Source organism: Pelophylax lessonae (assembly GCF_965119305.1).
Source record: "Pelophylax lessonae genome assembly, chromosome: 4".
NCBI lineage: Eukaryota > Metazoa > Chordata > Amphibia > Anura > Ranidae > Pelophylax > Pelophylax lessonae.
The window spans coordinates 658,303,737-658,322,483 of record NC_138771.1 but is presented as its reverse complement, the minus strand read 5'-3'; the positions used below and the strand labels follow the sequence as shown (position 1 = coordinate 658,322,483).

At 45.9% G+C, this 18,747-nt stretch overlaps 1 protein-coding gene across 2 annotated transcripts in view; it reads left to right on the top strand.

The window, feature by feature from the left end:
* NLGN2 (neuroligin 2) overlaps positions 1-18,747 on the top strand; it is a 363,757-nt gene that overhangs the window by 330,910 nt on the left and 14,100 nt on the right. For both annotated transcript variants that reach the window (XM_082255097.1, XM_082255096.1), the window contains 2 exons: positions 4,032-4,217; positions 17,547-18,336. In XM_082255097.1, the coding sequence (XP_082111223.1) occupies positions 4,032-4,217; positions 17,547-18,336 (976 nt within the window). The remainder of the gene's footprint in view (positions 1-4,031; positions 4,218-17,546; positions 18,337-18,747) is intronic.

Below are 18,747 nucleotides of genomic sequence, written 5' to 3'. Positions count from 1 at the left end.
GGGCAGTGTGTATAGGGAGGGGGTGTAGGGTTAAAGGGGGGCAGTGTGTATAGGAAGGGGGTGTAGGGTTAAAGGAGTGTAGCATTAAAGGGGGGCAGTGTGTATACAGTAAGAAGGGGGTGTAGGGTTAAAGGATTGTAGCATTAAAGGGGGGCAGTGTATACAGGAAGAGGTTATGGTGTTAAGGGGGGACAGTGTGTAGAGGAAAGGGGTGTAGGGTCAAGGGAGGGCAGTGAGTACAGGAAGGGGAGTTTAGGATTAAAAGGGGCATTATGTGCAGGAAGGAGGGCAATGCGTACAGTTTTTTTTTTTGGGGGGGTGCAAGTAGCTGGTCTTGCCTAGGGAGCAAAATAGTCGAGCACCGGCCCTGTCTACATAAGAAGGCCTTTCATCCCCGACCACCCATATAAGAAGGCCCTTCTGTTCTTACCACATCTACATAAAAAGACTCTTCCCTGATGACTACGTATACACCTATGTAAAAAAGCTCTTCTCCCCCGACCACCAGTGTTGGGGTAGTTACTCAAAAAATGTAATTAGTTATTAGTTACTGGTTACTGCTGTAAATTGTAACGAGATTACTTTACTAGTTACTGCATTTGAAAAGTAACTTCACTACTTATTACTTTACTCTCCTCTTTCTTAATTGACCATGTAGAAGAAGATACATGGACAAACATGGATTCGCCACAGCAGGCCACTGACCATGATGCGCCCAGCGTCACGTCAGTGCGAGGTGCCAAACTGTCCAGCGGGCTGCCTCAAATGCACTGGGGTGGAAATGCGGCTAGACGGCATGTTGGCGCCAAAATGACATCACACACCTGCGCAGGGCGTGGCGCCGATGTGCGGCGGCGCCGCCCACCCGATCCCTCGCGCTCAGAGGAGATGTCAGAGGAGATGTCGATCTCTATGGCAACAGGCGGCGGCACACGCGCCCATGCACGCCACGCACGCACCGCACGGCTTGGGTAACGCAGGAAAGCGCGTTCCTATAGCCTAGTAAAGTAGTATAGTTACCAATATTATTATTATAATGCGTTACGTTACGTCGTTACCCAAAAAAGTAATGTAGTTACTGTAATCCGTTACTTTGTAACTCGTTACCCCCAACACTGCCGACCACCTATAAACTTATAAAGGAAGCCCTTCTCCACTGACCAACTGTACACCTATATAAGAAGGACCTGTTCTACTGACCACCTATATAACTACATAAGAAGGCCTTTCTCCACTGACCAACCATTCAAAAAGGCCCTTCTGTTCTTACCACATCTACATCTATATAGGAAGACTCTTCCTTGTTGACTACCTTTACACCTATATAAAAAGGCTCTTCTCCCCCTGACCATCTACAGTATACATCTGCTGTATATAAGAAGGCCCTTCTGCACTGACCAACTATACACGTATATAAGAAGGACCCATTCCACTGACCGGCTATGTGACTACATAAGAATGTCCTTATCCACTGACCACCTATACACCTATATAAGAAGGCCTTTCTCCACTGACGACCTATACGCCTACAGTATATACGAATGTCCTTCTTACCAACCATCTATACATCTACTGTATATAAGAAGCGCCTACCTATAAACCTATGTAAGAATGTTCTAGTCCACTGACCACCTATACACCTATCTCTGCAGACCACTTATACACCTATGTAAGGAGACTCTTCTTCCCTGCCAGCTAAAAGACTATATAAGAAGGCCCCCTCTCTGCTGAACACCTATACACTTATATAGGAAGGCTCTTTTCTCAACCACCTATAACATCTAGTACAGGGGTCTTCAAACTTTCAAAACAAAGGGCCAGTTACTGTTCTCCAGACTTTAGGTAGGCCAGACTGTGGCCATTGGGAGTAGAAATTGTCCTGGCATCAGTGGGAGTAAACAATGCATCTTTGGTATTAGGAGGAGGAATAGTGCCGTATCATTGGTGTCAGTGAGAGGCATAGTGCCCCATCATTGGTGTCAGTGGGAGGAATAGTGCCCCATCATTGGTGTCAGAGGGAGGAATAGTGCCCCATCATTGGTGTCAGTGGGAGGAATAGTGCCCCATCATTGGTGTCAGTGGGAGGAATAGTGCCCCATCATTGGTGTCAGTGGGAGGAATAGTGCCCCATCATTGGTGTCAGTGGGAGGAATAGTGCCCCATCATTGGTATCAGTGGGAGGAATAGTGCCCCATCATTGGTGTCAGTGGGAGGAATAGTGCCCCATCATTGGTGTCAGTGGGAGGAATAGTGCCCCATCATTGGTATCAGTGGGAGGAATAGTGCCCCATCATTGGTGTCAGTGGGAGGAATAGTGCCCCATCATTGGTGTCAGTGGGAGGAATAGTGCCCCATCATTGGTGTCAGTGGGAGGAATAGTGCCCCATCATTGGTGTCAGAGGGAGGAATAGTGCCCCATCATTGGTGTCAGTGGGAGGAATAGTGCCCCATCATTGGTATCAGTGGGAGGAATAGTGCCCCATCATTGGTGTCAGTGGGAGGAATAGTGCCCCATCATTGGTGTCAGAGGGAGGAATAGTGCCCCATCATTGGTGTCAGTGGGAGGAATAGTGCCCCATCATTGGTGTCAGTGGGAGGAATAGTGCCCCATCATTGGTGTCAGTGGGAGGAATAGTGCCCCATCATTGGTATCAGTGGGAGGAATAGTGCCCCATCATTGGTGTCAGTGGGAGGAATAGTGCCCCATCATTGGTGTCAGTGGGAGGAATAGTGCCCCATCAACGACTGGTTGCAGGTAACCTGTTGTTGCTGAGATGTCACTAGAACCTCTCATGTGATTTTAGAGGTTGTTGCAATCTCAGACCCTCTTGTACGTGTGCCAGGACCCCATGTGCACCCCTTAGCTTCAGACAAGGCTCATTGGGGTTAATAACTTTTACTAAAAGTATGGCATGATAAATATAAGAAGACAGAACGTCCCTAATAGTGGCTGTCCCAGAGCACCTGTGCAGGTAAAGTCCTTGTGGGTGAAGTCCATAGCTGGTAAATCTCAATGGGAGAAGTTCAGGCTTGGGCGAATTCCGAAACTCGGTGCTCCATAGAAGAACTGCAGGTCTCAGCACAGTCCCGATCACTTTTCACAGACCTAAACCAATCTGACTCGACTCTTGAGATCCCAACCTCTGTCTTTTATATATCACAGGACCGGAGGCTGGACCCCAAAAGCCCATGAAATGTTTGCAGCAGAACACAACAGAATTAACCCTTCCTCTTCCTAACCTGAGCAGCCACGCTAATCTAACTAGCATTAAAAAACACCACAGACAACCTGCCTACAAGTTGCGTAAGGGGAGTGCCATCTTAAGGGCATTAAAGGCCCCCCGGGCAATGCAGTGCACTGGGGCCCTGCCTACACAATCACCCACGAGAAAAAAAATGCAACTTATCGATAAGGCGATATTTATTGGTACAGCAGTGCCAGGCTAATGACAGCTTCCAAGTTCGGCGGCTGGGTCCGGTGAACGCACACACCAACGGGAGTCAGACTCGATTATCCTGTGTGTGCCTTCGGTAAGGGCCATCTTACCGAATGGGCATGCTAGACAGTTGCCCGGGGGCCCCCCGGGCAAGTGGGGCCCCCGGGCAACTGTCTAGCATGCCCATTCGGTAAGATGGCCCTGCGTAAGGGGACACTGACTGTCAGTGTAAGTGGACGTTTCTTCACTGTTCACTATTTGAGGGAATACTACAATTTTCACCATCTACCATTATTTTCGGCCCAATGTTATTGTTCATTTCAATATTATTACTAAAAATTATTTTGTGGTAAAGAACAGCCCTGGGTGTCAAATATGCTAAGTGTGTTACATTCCTTATTCTTTTTATATCTACAACTTACTATTTACGCTAATGTACCATGAGCTTTAATTAAAGTCATTATTACCATGGGTTCTCTGAGATCGGAAATTTATTTCAAGGGTTCTTCAGTATTAACAAGGTTAAGAAAAAACTGCTCTACATCTTCATAGTTTTACCTGTTTTTCACTTCTTGTGTCTTCATTACCCTGCAGGGTTCCTGAGTACGGGGGAGCAGGCGGCAAAAGGTAATTACGGCCTTTTGGACCAGATACAAGCATTGCGATGGCTGGAAGAGAACATCGGCCATTTTGGAGGGGACCCGGAGAGAATTACCATCTTTGGGTCTGGAGCTGGAGCGTCCTGCGTCAGCCTTCTCATCCTATCCCACCACTCTGAAGGTCAGTAGAATATTTCGTTGACCTGCATGTCTATGGTTAGGTAGGCTACAAAACCCGTAAGATATAGTGTGCAGAACTGAAACATCGATGAAATGAAAAAATTATATGGGAGATTTAGGGGGGAAAAATACCTCCTTTGAAAAATGTGTCCAACAATAGTAATAAATGTTCAAAGTGTGGCCTCCCTAACGCAAACTTGACCCATGGACATCCTACATTTTTTTAAATTGCTGCCTGGGCCTTCCAATACCGTTAACAACCAACCCCCATTTTACTTAGAAGTGTTCACCTACAGAAAAAAAAAATCTGATTGAAATCTTAATTTTTCTCCTCTCTATCCAAAACTAAGAAATACAATTTTCCTGGAGTTAGGTAAGACCGGGCTTTTTTCTGACACTTTTGTATACATGTAAAAATCAGTCTTTTTTTCTAGGAAATTTCTTAGAACCCCCAAACATTATATATATTTTTTAAAGCAGAGGCCCTAGAGAATAAATTGGTGGGTGTTGCAATTTTTTATGTCACACGGTATTTGCGCACCAGTTTTTTAACCACTTAAGCCCCGGAAGATTTTACCCCCTTCCTGACCAGGCCCTATTTTGCGATTTAGCACTGTGTGACTTTAACGGACAATTGCGCGGTCGTGCGATGCTGTACCTAAACGAAATTGACGTCCGTTTTTTCCCACAAACAGAGCTTTCTTTTGGTGGTATTTGATCACCTGTGCGATTTTTACTTTTTGCGCTATAAGCAAAAAAAGAGCGTAAATTTTGAAAAAATAACAATATTTTTCACATTTTTTTATATGAAATTCCCCCAAAAAAATGTAAAAATCAAAATTTTTTAACATTTTAGGCCAATTTGTTTTCTGCTACATATGTTTGGTAAAAAAAATCGCAATAAGCGTATTTTGATTGGTTTGCGCAAAAGTTATTGTGTTTACTAACTAAGGGAAATATTTTTGTAATTTTTGTTTTTTTTTTTAAACGAGTAATGGCGGCGATCTGCAATTTTTTTTGCGACATTGCGGCAGACAGATCAGACCCCTGACTACATTTTTGACACTTTTGGGGTTACCAGTGACATTACTACAGTAATCAGTGCTATACATATGCACTGTTACTGTAAAAATGACACTGGCAGTGAAGGGGTTAACTTTATTGGAGAAGGAGGGGTTAAGTGTGTCCCTAGGGGCGTGTTTCTAACTGTAAAGGGGCGTGGCTTTTAGTGTAACAACAGAGAAATACGATCCTGCATAGCAGAACCGTATGATCTCTGTCATTACACAGTGGAGAATGACAGGTGGCTTTGTTTACATCAGCCGTCTGCTGAGTGACCGGTGGACATCGGGTCCACCGGTCACACACGCGCGGAGATGTTAGGGAGCGAGCGGGGGCGGGAGCGTGCCTCCGGCGGAACGCGCTCGCCCCCTAGAGCCTCACAGGCGAGCGACGTAGATCTATGTCACTTTGCCTGTGAGGGGCTGACTGCCGCCGTAGATAGTCGTGCGGCGGTCGGCAAGTGGTTAAACACATTTTTTTGAGAAAAAAATAAATTTTTTTTGATTTTTAGTGCACAAAAACACAAAATAAATACCCAACTGTCTGGTAAAATATAAAAGACGATGTTACAATGAGTAAATAGATATAAAACATGTCACGCTTTAAAATCGCGCATGCCTGTGCAACAGAGACAAACCGGTGTAAGTTTTACTATCCACAGACGACTCTTTAAAAGCCTTTACAGGTTACCACTTCAGATTTACACAGGAGGTCTGGAGGTAGAATTACTGCCTATGATCTGAGGATCGTGGTGATACCTCACATGTATGGGACAATCTCTGTTTGCATGGGTACACGAGTGACATGTGTGTTGCGCCTTTGCACACAAGCATTGGGGAGACAGGGGCACTTTAAAAAAAATGTTTTGTTTTTTTTAATTATTTATTTATTTTTATTTTTACACCTTCACTTTACTTTTTTTTTTTTACTTTTTATTGTTATTACAGGGAACATAAACATCTCCTGTGATAGCATAGCAATAGGCAGTGACAGGTACTCTTTATGGAGAGACTTGGGGTCTATTAAACCCCAGATCCCTCCTCTGACCTTTAAAAGCATTCAAAATAGCAAAATCGGTGTGATCAAACGCTATTCATTTTTAGAAATGGCACTGTGTACTCCAGGGGAACCTGTAAGTGAAGTATGCTCATCGCTTCCAGTTTCCTGTATCATAGAGGAGAACAGAGCTGATCCGGCCTCTGTTAGCTTCTATGATTAGCCGGCGGAAGTGCTGGCTGGTCACTTAGGTCTCCCGGTGGGACGGGAGATCCTGGGAAAACCACAGAAGGCGGTGGGAGGGTGGATGTTCCTTCCTGCTGCTTGTAAAAGAAATCCAGCGGCTAGTTAGCCGCTAGGATTGCTTTTATAAGAGAGCCAATCGTTGGCTCTAAAAAAAACAACACTGCTGCAGGGATCATCCAAATATAGGCACTTGTACGGATATGTCGCTGGTCGTCAAGTGGTTAGAGTAGCCTTTCTTAACCTTTTTTTGCCCCAAAGGAACCCTTGAAATAACTTTCAGGTCTTGAGGAACCACAACTGAAACCAATTCATTGGCATTCAGTGGGAAAAAATGGGCCTTACAATGGTGGCATATAGTAAGAATGCCCCATTTACAGTGGTGGTCTCAGAGCCTCCATTGCAGACAGTGAAAAAGACCCCTTGGACTTATGAAGCTGCTTCTGCCCAGTGGTGTTGGACCTTGGAACTAAACAGGCATCAATAAATGGGAGGTTAATCAGCCATCACTCAAGGAATTCATATCAACTTCTGAAGGAACCCCAAGGTTCCATAGAACCCTGGTTGAGAATGGCTGCTTTCACCATTTCAATACCGGGCACCTACACCCCTTTCCTTCCCAGGCCAATTTTCAGCTTTCAGCGCTCTCGCACTTTGAATGACAATTACCCAGTCATGCAACACTGTACCCAAAATACATTTTTATCATTTTTTACACAAATAGCGCTTTCTTTTGATGGTAATAAATCACCTACTAAATAAACAAAAAAAAACACAAAGAAATTTGGAACAAAAAATGCTTTTTCTTGGTTTCTGTTATAAAATTTAGCAAATAAATAATCACTCTTCATAAATTTAGCCTAAATTACATGGGGAGCCTAAATTACATGGGGAGCGATTATTTATTTGCTAAATACAAATACAATTTAGGCTAAATTTATGAAGAGCGATTATTATTTGCTAAATTTTATAACAGAAACCAAGAAAAAGCTTTTTTTGTTCCAAATTTCTTGGTGTTTTTTTTTTTTTTTTTGTTTATTTAGTAGGTGATTTATTACCATCAAAAGAAAGCGCCATTTGTGTAAAAAAAATGATAAAAATTTTTTTTGGGTACAGTACTTTTTTTTTTTGGTGAAAATAATCCTAATCAGCATATATTATTTAGTCTGTAGGAAATACAGTACATCAATCCTGATGTACCGATAGCCTCATTTATTGAGGTCCAAAAATGCCAGGACAGTGCAAATGCCCTCCGAATTACCCATTTTTGGAAAGTAGGCAGTCCAAGGTATTTAGTAAGAGGCATGGCGAGTTTTTTTCGAAGTTGTCATTTTTTTGTCACAATTTTGTGGAAAATTAAGAAATTAAAAAAAAAACATTTTTTATTTTTTTTTACATACTGTCACTAGAGTAATACAGCATCATCATATAACTGGTGTATGTATAAAAAAAAAAAAAATAAATAAAATTATAATAATTTTTTACAACTTTTTTAAATATTTTTTTTCTTTTCTATTACATTTTTTTCTTTTTTTTTTTTAATGATTTTTTTTTTTTTACATACTGTGATCAAAGCAATATATTGTTACCGTAGTAACACTGTACTATTCTGAGGATGTTTATTTTACACGCCATGATTGCTTATAACAGCGAATTTCACTATTATAAACAACCATTTTTTTCTGAATGAAATCTATTCATTCAGTGTTTATTACTGTGATTAGCTGTTATTGGCCCTGTCTTTACCATGTGATCACTGTGACCAATCACAGAGATCAACACAATATTACGCAATGAATGGCATGAATTGAAGCCATCTATTGTGTACAATTGTCATGTGATCTGCTCTGATTGGTCACATTGATCACATGGTTACCGGCAGCGGGCTGGTACACTGATCTGTCATCCGCTGTGCCTGGTGGACAAGTAGACCTATTATTTTTCCACCTTCTGTACCAGAATGAGCTGTCCAGCAAAGGTGAAAGTTAAAGGGATTGGGACAAACCATATAATGCTGATGGGGGTGCCTACAACAGTCAACTTTTATTTGTATAGTAAGAAACCTGCTGTTGGAACTGCATGAAATATGTTAACTGGAGTTGGGTTTTAACTTGTTTGTCTCTTACCTCAAGTTATATAATCTCCATTGAAGATTACCCTATCAACAGGGGAAAGTTTAGTAAAAGTGGGGTAGCAATGAACTGATTTATTTTATTTTGTGTATATATAAAGAGAAAATTCTCCATTAGGAGGGTAACCTGTGGTAGAAGTATGGTGTATGGGGACCTGGTTCTGGCCCTAGGCTGCTGCCTCTCTGATCACAGTGGATGACCTTCTTTTGGGTTTTTGGTTAGGAGGACCTAATACAAACTCTCATCCTGCTTGGGGACTCCTCTATTATAATATATTTATTGATTATTAACATCAGATAAAGTTAAGACCAGGGATCTCCAGACTTTCTAAGCAAAGGCAGTTTACAGGCCTCAGGCATGGGGGGGGGGGACCTGAATGTAGCCAGTGGGAGTAGATGCCCTGGCACCAGTGGGCATAAACAATGCCCCATCATTGTTTTTAATGGGAGGAAGAAGGCCCCACTGTTGGTATCAATGGGAAGAATAATGCCATTGACAGTATCAGTGGGAGGAATGGTGTCAGTTGATGGAATAGTGCCCCAAGGGCCAGGTAAAGGCAAGCAAAGGGCCACATCCGGCCCCCAGGCACTGGCCAAGATGTTTTCCGAGAAAGGCCACCCCTTTGTAGCACATAAGTTGCTAGGAAAGTCAGGTAAATGTAGTTATTTTTGGCTCCACTGTAATCATTGGAGCAGTTTGTGAATTCTTTTGGCTGTTCTGGGCTCTACAGGCTGCAGGTTTGATTTCTTCCCCCTGCCTTCTGGAGGACTCCCAAATATCGTGGGTTAGGATGAGGCAAATCAGCAGCTTGAATATTTATGCTATCTCAGCCAATCCCTAGGGGGTGCCCAGTAGGTGGCTGGGGGTCCATAAATAATCTAGGTTCCCATGCAGCCGCCTTATTGTCCAGGAGGAGAAGTTCCCGGCCTGAAGAGCTGCTGCCCTTCTGGGTAGCTCCAGCTGCAGTTCTACATGTGTTCTTCTAAGAATTCCTGAAGTGATTTCACCAAGGATCCGGTCTGGAGAGTTCACTGGGCAAATGTCTGGCAGATTTTAGAAGGAGGCATCTAAATATACAGGGGCATTGTGAGTACAGAGTGTAGGATCCCGGTGACTGTTGCAGCTGCCATCCCTTATGTATCCAAATTTGTGTTTGCCTGGCCTAGGACATTTCTGAGGGTGTTCCAGTGCTGTCCATGACTTCTAGGCTATTGCTAGAAGGACTGTCCTAAGCAGTGGTGATAGAGTGGAAAGTGTCCTCTGATTGCTGCTCTATGTTCTTGGAGTATCCCACAGCTCCCTATGCCCTATCCAAGTTATTCAGCAATACATTTGAAAAAGGTGACCCCTATACTGTTCATTGAGCCAGAAGAGTGGATGTTGCTGTATACCTGACTGCTGTTGCACAAATTCAGGAAAAGGACCTGAGGCAAACCAACGGGGGTGAGCACTACACCTTCATTAGGACTTGAACAAACAGTCCATAATTGAATCAGGACTGAGTTCACTAGAAAGCCTGGAACAAGGCTAAAATGGCTCTGAATCATCAGAGTATTCTACTAGCAATGATGGTAGCCATTACTGGCTTATGTTTATCCCTTACCCCAGGCATTGATCTGTCCAGATTGAACCATTGGCTGTTATGTTCAATGTCAAGCTTCAGCAAGCAAAGCCAGCAGCCAATTAGCATGCATAGAAATGGGAATATACACCAGAGATAAAACTAGAATCCTACCACTTTATAAAACTCTGGTTCGGCCATATCTGGAGTATTCTGTCCAGTTCTGGTCACCAATCCTCAGGAAGGATGTGATGGAGCTGGAAAGAGTCCAGAGGAAGGCAACAAAATTATTAAGGGGACTGGAGGACCTAAATTATGAGGAATGACAACAAACACTAAACGTATTCTCCCTGGAAAAGAGACGCTTAAGAAGAGATATGATAGCGATAGACAAATATCTCAATAGGGATAGGTAGGAAACTATTAGGGAGTGTAAAGGTGCTTTTCCACTGCATGGTACAGAACGGTTGGCTCGCTTTTGCGCTTTTCCACTGCATGGGACCGCATGGTATGGTGTTGGAACGGTTCGGTATGGTACGGTGGCGCTTTTCCACTACATGGAACCAAACGGTACGGCTCGCTTAAAAGGTACCACCTCCGTTGTGGTTCCCAGAGGGCCGTACCGATACCATATCCCACAATCCTTTGCATGCAGCCTTGACTGTTTGTCACTACTAGCCACTGATTGGTCAGAGAATCGTTGTTATCCCACCCACTTACTACTTTAGTGGAAAAGCAAACCGTACCAAACCGTACCGAACCGTTCCAACACCGTACCATGCGGTACCATGCAGTGGAAAACCAAACCAAGCCAAGCAGGGCCAAGCGGAGCCGAGCCGGTACTTGCAGTGGAAAAGTGCCAATAAGAGGACATGGGGCCACCCAATGGGATTGGAGGAGAAGCGGTTAACCCTAAGCTGCATAGGGGGTTTTTCACTGTCAGGGCGACAAGGATGTGGAACTCTCTTCCACAATTGGTGGTGTCAACGGGAAGTATTGAGAGTTTTAAAAGTCTCTTGGTCTTAGTGAACGCAACATACAGGGATATGGGAAAAGATTATCGACATTGACACACATACACCTACACAGGTTGAACTGGATGGGCTAGTGTCTTTATTTAACCTTACCAACTATGATACTATGAATCTGGAAAGAGGGGGAGGCCTTTCCCCAGACATGCGTTGGCTATCTGATGTTTATAATCAATAAATATTTCAAATGATTAACCAAGTAAGATGAAGGTTCATACTAGGTGTGACTAACAACACACCCTATCCCTGCCCACCCTGTCACAGGAAGTTAACAAATAATGGATCTACTGGCAGGATCAACAGGTAATAAAACAATGTCACCAAGGCGACTCAGAAAAACAAAAACCGCTGCAATAATGTTACTTACACCCTTCATCATCAATGCCATTCAACCTTAACTCTTTTGGTTCTGTGTGGGTCACTCTTCTCCCTCCTATATAATGAAGGGTGAATGTGCTTGGGTTCAGTTTGCAAAAATGTCTCAATTTGCAAACATTAGGTTGATGCAACCAATTGAGGCCCACTTAGGGCTTGTTGTGAGGATGCTGGCTGATGTAATTGGGCCTGTTGGGGGATATTTAGTCAATGATGTCAGCCAGCATCCCCAGCCCCTTTGAATACATTTAGCTCTTGGCCGGGGAATCACCCTGCCAGCAACTGAGAGGGGTTGGGAATGTGTCATTGGTTGTGATGCCGCAAATCCAAACCCTATCCCTAATTCTGAATCTGAATAAAATCCCATCTCCCTGGATGCCATAGTGCTTCTCCTTCTCTGCATGAGCTCTGCAGTAAATCAGCACAATGCAGTGGTATGGAATTGCTCAAAGTTTGAGCTCACATTTCACGGAATAGAGTTTATTTTATAAAATATAATGTTCGGTGTGAGTCATCTTTACATTTGATGTCTTCATGTGACTGGTCTTCGGTTTGTGTTTATTGTCCAACCTGAGCGTTGTGATTGTGTTGAGCCATAATCAGAAGAGATTATCGCTCACAAGCTTACATAGCATGCTAATGTCCAAAGACATCAGGTGCAGACAGGATGAAACTCGTGCAACACTACCAATAAAAGGCTGAATCACAAAGACAGACAGCATACTGATGATTTCAGAATTTCAGACATGCTCAGGGGGACCTCCCTCTACTAATGCATGCATTTCAGCCTAAAGACAGGCTTAGTGATCCTAGAAACTAAGCCTGTGTTAAGCTGTCCTCTGGCAGGTGACACAGGGTCACTCAAAGCATGGAATCAAATGCCTCGTTTCTCCTGAGTGGTACGGTACGGTTCGGTTCAGTACGGTACGGTTCGGAACGGTACACCTTGCGTTTCCACTGCCAATAGTACCCTTTCATGATAGGAGTGGTGTAGCAGGAAAGCTGTGATAGACGATTCTCTGTCAACCAATCAAAGTTCTGCAGAGTGTAGCTCCACCCTGTTGGTACGGAATGAAAGGGTCCCAAAAAAGTGGTACGGTACGGTTCGGAATTAGGGTACCATTCACAATGGAAACGGCAAAAATAGAGTACCGTACCGCTCAGTGGAAGCGAGCCATAAGTCCCAGTTAGTCTTCACTAGAGCTCATGATGGTGGAGATGGGCTAGAAACCCTAATGTCCTCAGTCCAGGCCAGGGTTGTGGCAGGCAAGAAATTAGTCAGGTCTAGGCAAGGGTTGAGACAGGTGGCAGGCAAGAGAATAGTCAATTCCAGGCAGGGGGTCAAGGAAGGCGGCAGACAAGAAAGTAGAAATTTCCAGGTAGGGGTCAAGGAAGGTGGCAGGCAAGAGAGTAGTCAGGTCCAGGCAGGGGTTATGCCATGCAGCATGCAAGAGAATAGTCAGGTCCAGGCAAGGGCCGAGGCAGGTGTCAGGCAAGAGAGTAGTCAGATCCAGGGGTCAAAGTAGGCGGCAGACAAGAGATTAGTTAGGCAGGTGTAAAGGAAGGTGACAGGTAAGACAATAGTAAGGTATAGGCAGGGGTCGAGGAACGAGGCAGGCAAGAGAGCAGTTAGGTTCAGGCAGGGGTCAAGGCAGGTGTCAGGCAAGAGAGTAGTCAGATCCAGGGGTCAAAGTAGGCGGCAGACAAGAGATTAGTTAGGCAGGTGTAAAGGAAGGTGACAGGTAAGACAATAGTCAGGTATAGGCAGGGGTCTAGGAAGGAGGCAGGCAAGAGAGCAGTCAGGTTCAGGCAGGGATCAAGGCAGGTGTCAGGCAAGAGAGTAGTCAGATCCAGGGGTCAAAGTAGGCGGCAGACAAGAGATTAGTTAGGCAGGTGTAAAGGAATGTGACAGGTAAGACAATAGTCAGGTATAGGCAGGGGTCAAGGAAGGAGGCAGGCAAGAGAGCAGTCAGGTTCAGGCAGGGATCGAGGCAGGTGTCAGGCAAGAGAGTAGTCAGATCCAGGGGTCAAAGTAGGCGGCAGACGAGAGATTAGTTAGGCAGGTGTAAAGGAATGTGACACGTAAGGCAATAGTCAGGTATAGGCAGGGATCAAGGAAGGAGGCAGGCAAGAGAGCAGTCAGGTTCAGGCAGGGATCAAGGCAGGTGTCAGGCAAGAGAGTAGTCAGATCCAGGGGTCAAAGTAGGCGGCAGACAAGAGATTAGTTAGGCAGGTGTAAAGGAAGGTGACAGGTAAGACAATAGTCAGGTATAGGCAGGGGTCGAGGAACGAGGCAGGCAAGAGAGCAGTCAGGTTCAGGCAGGGATCGAGGCAGGTGTCAGGCAAGAGAGTAGTCAGATCCAGGGGTCAAAGTAGGCGGCAGACAAGAGATTAGTAAGGCAGGTGTAAAGGAAGGTGACAGGTAAGACAATAGTCAGGTATAGGCAGGGGTCAAGGAAGGAGGCAGGCAAGAGAGCAGTCAGGTTCAGGCAGGGATCGAGGCAGGTGTCAGGCAAGAGAGTAGTCAGATCCAGGGGTCAAAGTAGGCAGCAGACAAGAGATTAGTTAGGCAGGTGTAAAGGAATGTGACAGGTAAGACAATAGTCAGGTATAGGCAGGGGTCGAGGAACGAGGCAGGCAAGAGAGCAGTCAGGTTCAGGCAGGGATCGAGGCAGGTGTCAGGCAAGAGAGTAGTCAGATCCAGGGGTCAAAGTAGGCAGCAGACAAGAGATTAGTTAGGCAGGTGTAAAGGAATGTGACAGGTAAGACAATAGTCAGGTATAGGCAGGGGTCGAGGAACGAGGCAGGCAAGAGAGCAGTCAGGTTCAGGCAGGGGTCAAGGCAGGTGTCAGGCAAGAGAGTAGTCAGATCCAGGGGTCAAAGTAGGCAGCAGACAAGAGATTAGTTAGGCAGGTGTAAAGGAATGTGACAGGTAAGACAATAGTCAGGTATAGGCAGGGGTCGAGGAACGAGGCAGGCAAGAGAGCAGTCAGGTTCAGGCAGGGGTCAAGGCAGGTGTCAGGCAAGAGAGTAGTCAGATCCAGGGGTCAAAGTAGGCAGCAGACAAGAGATTAGTTAGGCAGGTGTAAAGGAATGTGACAGGTAAGGCAATAGTCAGGTATAGGCAGGGGTCAAGGAAGGAGGCAGGCAAGAGAGCAGTCAGGTTCAGGCAGGGATCAAGGCAGGTGTCAGGCAAGAGAGTAGTCAGATCCAGGGGTCAAAGTAGGCGGCAGACAAGAGATTAGTTAGGCAGATGTAAAGGAAGGTGACAGGTAAGACAATAGTCAGGTATAGGCAGGGGTCGAGGAATGAGGCAGGCAAGAGAGCAGTCAGGTTCAGGCAGGGATCGAGGCAGGTGTCAAGCAAGAGAGTAGTCAGATCCTGGGGTCAAAGTAGGCGGCAGACAAGAGATTAGTTAGGCAGGTGTAAAGGAAGGTGACAGGTAAGACAATAGTCAGGTATAGGCAGGGGTCAAGGAAGGAGGCAGGCAAGAGAGCAGTCAGGTTCAGGCAGGGATCGAGGCAGGTGTCAGGCAAGAGAGTAGTCAGATCCAGGGGTCAAAGTAGGCGGCAGACAAGAGATTAGTTAGGCAGGTGTAAAAGAAGGTGACAGGTAAGACAATAGTCAGGTATAGGCAGGGGTCGAGGAACGAGGCAGGCAAGAGAGCAGTCAGGTTCAGGCAGGGATCGAGGCAGGTGTCAGGCAAGAGAGTAGTCAGATCCAGGGGTCAAAGTAGGCGGCAGACGAGAGATTAGTTAGGCAGGTGTAAAGGAATGTGACACGTAAGGCAATAGTCAGGTATAGGCAGGGATCAAGGAAGGAGGCAGGCAAGAGAGCAGTCAGGTTCAGGCAGGGATCAAGGCAGGTGTCAGGCAAGAGAGTAGTCAGATCCAGGGGTCAAAGTAGGCGGCAGACAAGAGATTAGTTAGGCAGGTGTAAAGGAAGGTGACAGGTAAGACAATAGTCAGGTATAGGCAGGGGTCGAGGAACGAGGCAGGCAAGAGAGCAGTCAGGTTCAGGCAGGGATCGAGGCAGGTGTCAGGCAAGAGAGTAGTCAGATCCAGGGGTCAAAGTAGGCGGCAGACAAGAGATTAGTAAGGCAGGTGTAAAGGAAGGTGACAGGTAAGACAATAGTCAGGTATAGGCAGGGGTCAAGGAAGGAGGCAGGCAAGAGAGCAGTCAGGTTCAGGCAGGGATCGAGGCAGGTGTCAGGCAAGAGAGTAGTCAGATCCAGGGGTCAAAGTAGGCAGCAGACAAGAGATTAGTTAGGCAGGTGTAAAGGAATGTGACAGGTAAGACAATAGTCAGGTATAGGCAGGGGTCGAGGAACGAGGCAGGCAAGAGAGCAGTCAGGTTCAGGCAGGGATCGAGGCAGGTGTCAGGCAAGAGAGTAGTCAGATCCAGGGGTCAAAGTAGGCAGCAGACAAGAGATTAGTTAGGCAGGTGTAAGGAATGTGACAGGTAAGACAATAGTCAGGTATAGGCAGGGGTCGAGGAACGAGGCAGGCAAGAGAGCAGTCAGGTTCAGGCAGGGGTCAAGGCAGGTGTCAGGCAAGAAAGTAGTCAGATCCAGGGGTCAAAGTAGGCAGCAGACAAGAGATTAGTTAGGCAGGTGTAAAGGAATGTGACAGGTAAGGCAATAGTCAGGTATAGGCAGGGGTCAAGGAAGGAGGCAGGCAAGAGAGCAGTCAGGTTCAGGCAGGGATCAAGGCAGGTGTCAGGCAAGAGAGTAGTCAGATCCAGGGGTCAAAGTAGGCGGCAGACAAGAGATTAGTTAGGCAGATGTAAAGGAAGGTGACAGGTAAGACAATAGTCAGGTATAGGCAGGGGTCGAGGAATGAGGCAGGCAAGAGAGCAGTCAGGTTCAGGCAGGGATCGAGGCAGGTGTCAAGCAAGAGAGTAGTCAGATCCTGGGGTCAAAGTAGGCGGCAGACAAGAGATTAGTTAGGCAGGTGTAAAGGAAGGTGACAGGTAAGACAATAGTCAGGTATAGGCAGGGGTCAAGGAAGGAGGCAGGCAAGAGAGCAGTCAGGTTCAGGCAGGGATCGAGGCAGGTGTCAGGCAAGAGAGTAGTCAGATCCAGGGGTCAAAGTAGGCGGCAGACAAGAGATTAGTTAGGCAGGTGTAAAAGAAGGTGACAGGTAAGACAATAGTCAGGTATAGGCAGGGGTCGAGGAACGAGGCAGGCAAGAGAGCAGTCAGGTTCAGGCAGGGGTCGAGGCAGATGGCAGGCAAGAGAGTAGTCAGGTTAATCTGACTCAGCAACAAGCATCTGACAGGTAAGTGTTATATCTCTTAAGCACTTTGGCAGCTGGCAATATTTAACAGCACCAGCCACTTCAAAGACTGGAGCTTAAATTACTTTTGTAATCAGATGACACGCCCAATATCATTACTAGGATCACTGGAAGCTTTGGAGGCAGTGAAGGTCTTAGGAATCCTGGAAATTTTGACCAGGGTGCTTTAAGGAATTCTGGAAGGCCTGTCAGGGATTCTGCAAGTACTGTAACAGATTGTCTGTAGGGTTAAATGCGTCAGTGTGGGTTGGCCACAGGCAGAGCTTTCAGTGTGCACATCCAGAATAATAAAGTTTCATTAAAATGCTGGCATCATCAGTCTGCAGCCGGTCTTTGTGATTCCATCTTTTCTTCTCCCAAGACAATTGCTCAGGGCTTCTGAATCAAATTGTATCTTTAATTACCTGTATGGTTCTGACCTACAATTTTGTCAGTTTTCCACCTACTATGTGGCCACCAAGGTACTGTGGGTAATTATCCCTAAAGGAGACAAAGATTTGAGTGAAAACTTGAGACATTGTTACCCAATGCTATTTATCCAAAACTAAAAAATTTGTTTGGGCTTGAGTTTCTCTTGACTTCTTACTCCCTCTGGTGTTTGTTTCTCAATATTCCTTCTCTTTCCATCTGTAGGTCTCTTCCAGAAAGCCATTGCACAGAGCGGTACAGCCATAGCTAGCTGGTCCGTCAACTATGAACCCCTGAAGTACACTCGCATGTTGGCGGCGAAGGTGGGGTGCGACTATCCCGACAATAATGAGATGGTGAGCTGCCTCAGGCGGAAGCCGTACCGAGACCTGGTGGACCAGGACATCCAGCCGGCTCGATACCACATTGCCTTTGGTCCTGTTGTGGATGGAGATGTAGTTCCAGATGATCCAGAGATTTTGATGGAACAAGGAGAGTTTCTAAACTATGATATACTGATGGGGGTGAACCAAGGAGAGGGCCTCAAATTTGTAGAAGACACATTGGAGAGCGAGGATGGAATATCCGCCAGCTACTTCGACTTCACAGTGTCCAATTTTGTGGACAACCTCTATGGCTACCCAGATGGAAAAGACGTGCTACGAGAGACCATCAAATTCATGTACACTGACTGGGCCGATCGTGACAATGGCGACATGAGGAGGAAGACTTTGCTGGCTCTTTTTACAGACCATCAGTGGGTGGCACCAGCTGTGGCAACAGCTCGATTCCACGCTGAATACGAATCCCCTGTTTTTTTCTATGCCTTTTACCACCGATGCCAGGCAGAGGGGAGGCCAGAATGGGGCGAAGCAGCCCACGGTGATGAAGTTCCCTACGTCTTTGGTGTGCCCATGGTGGGGGCTACAGACCTGTTCCCCTGCAACTTCTCCAAGAACGATGTCATGCTGAGTGCAGTAGTCATGACCTATTGGACCAACTTTGCTAAGACTGGGTGAGAGTTGTTTTCTTCGGTAGCTCCACATTGATCACCTATCTTCCATCTGTTGCATGCATCCGTAGAAAGATGAGGTCCACAAGTTACCCCTTGCTCTCTATACATTGAAAGATGAGGTCCACAATTTACTCCTAACCCTCCACAGATTGAAAGATGACAACCACAAGTTATTCGACACCCTCCACACTTGTATGACCCAAATTGCAGAGATTTATATAGAAAGCCCAGCCACAGCTTGGTGGGATTTTGTAATGAGTTTGAGCCATGCAAGTGCGGGAATGGAAGATTGTAGGGCTATCAGTACCCAGCTTCAGCTTGGATAGGGGTAGGGGCTTTAACCTCACTGTGGGGAAACTTAGCCTCAGTAGGGGGGTACACTAATCTTCAGTGTGGGGAGTAGTGATGGGC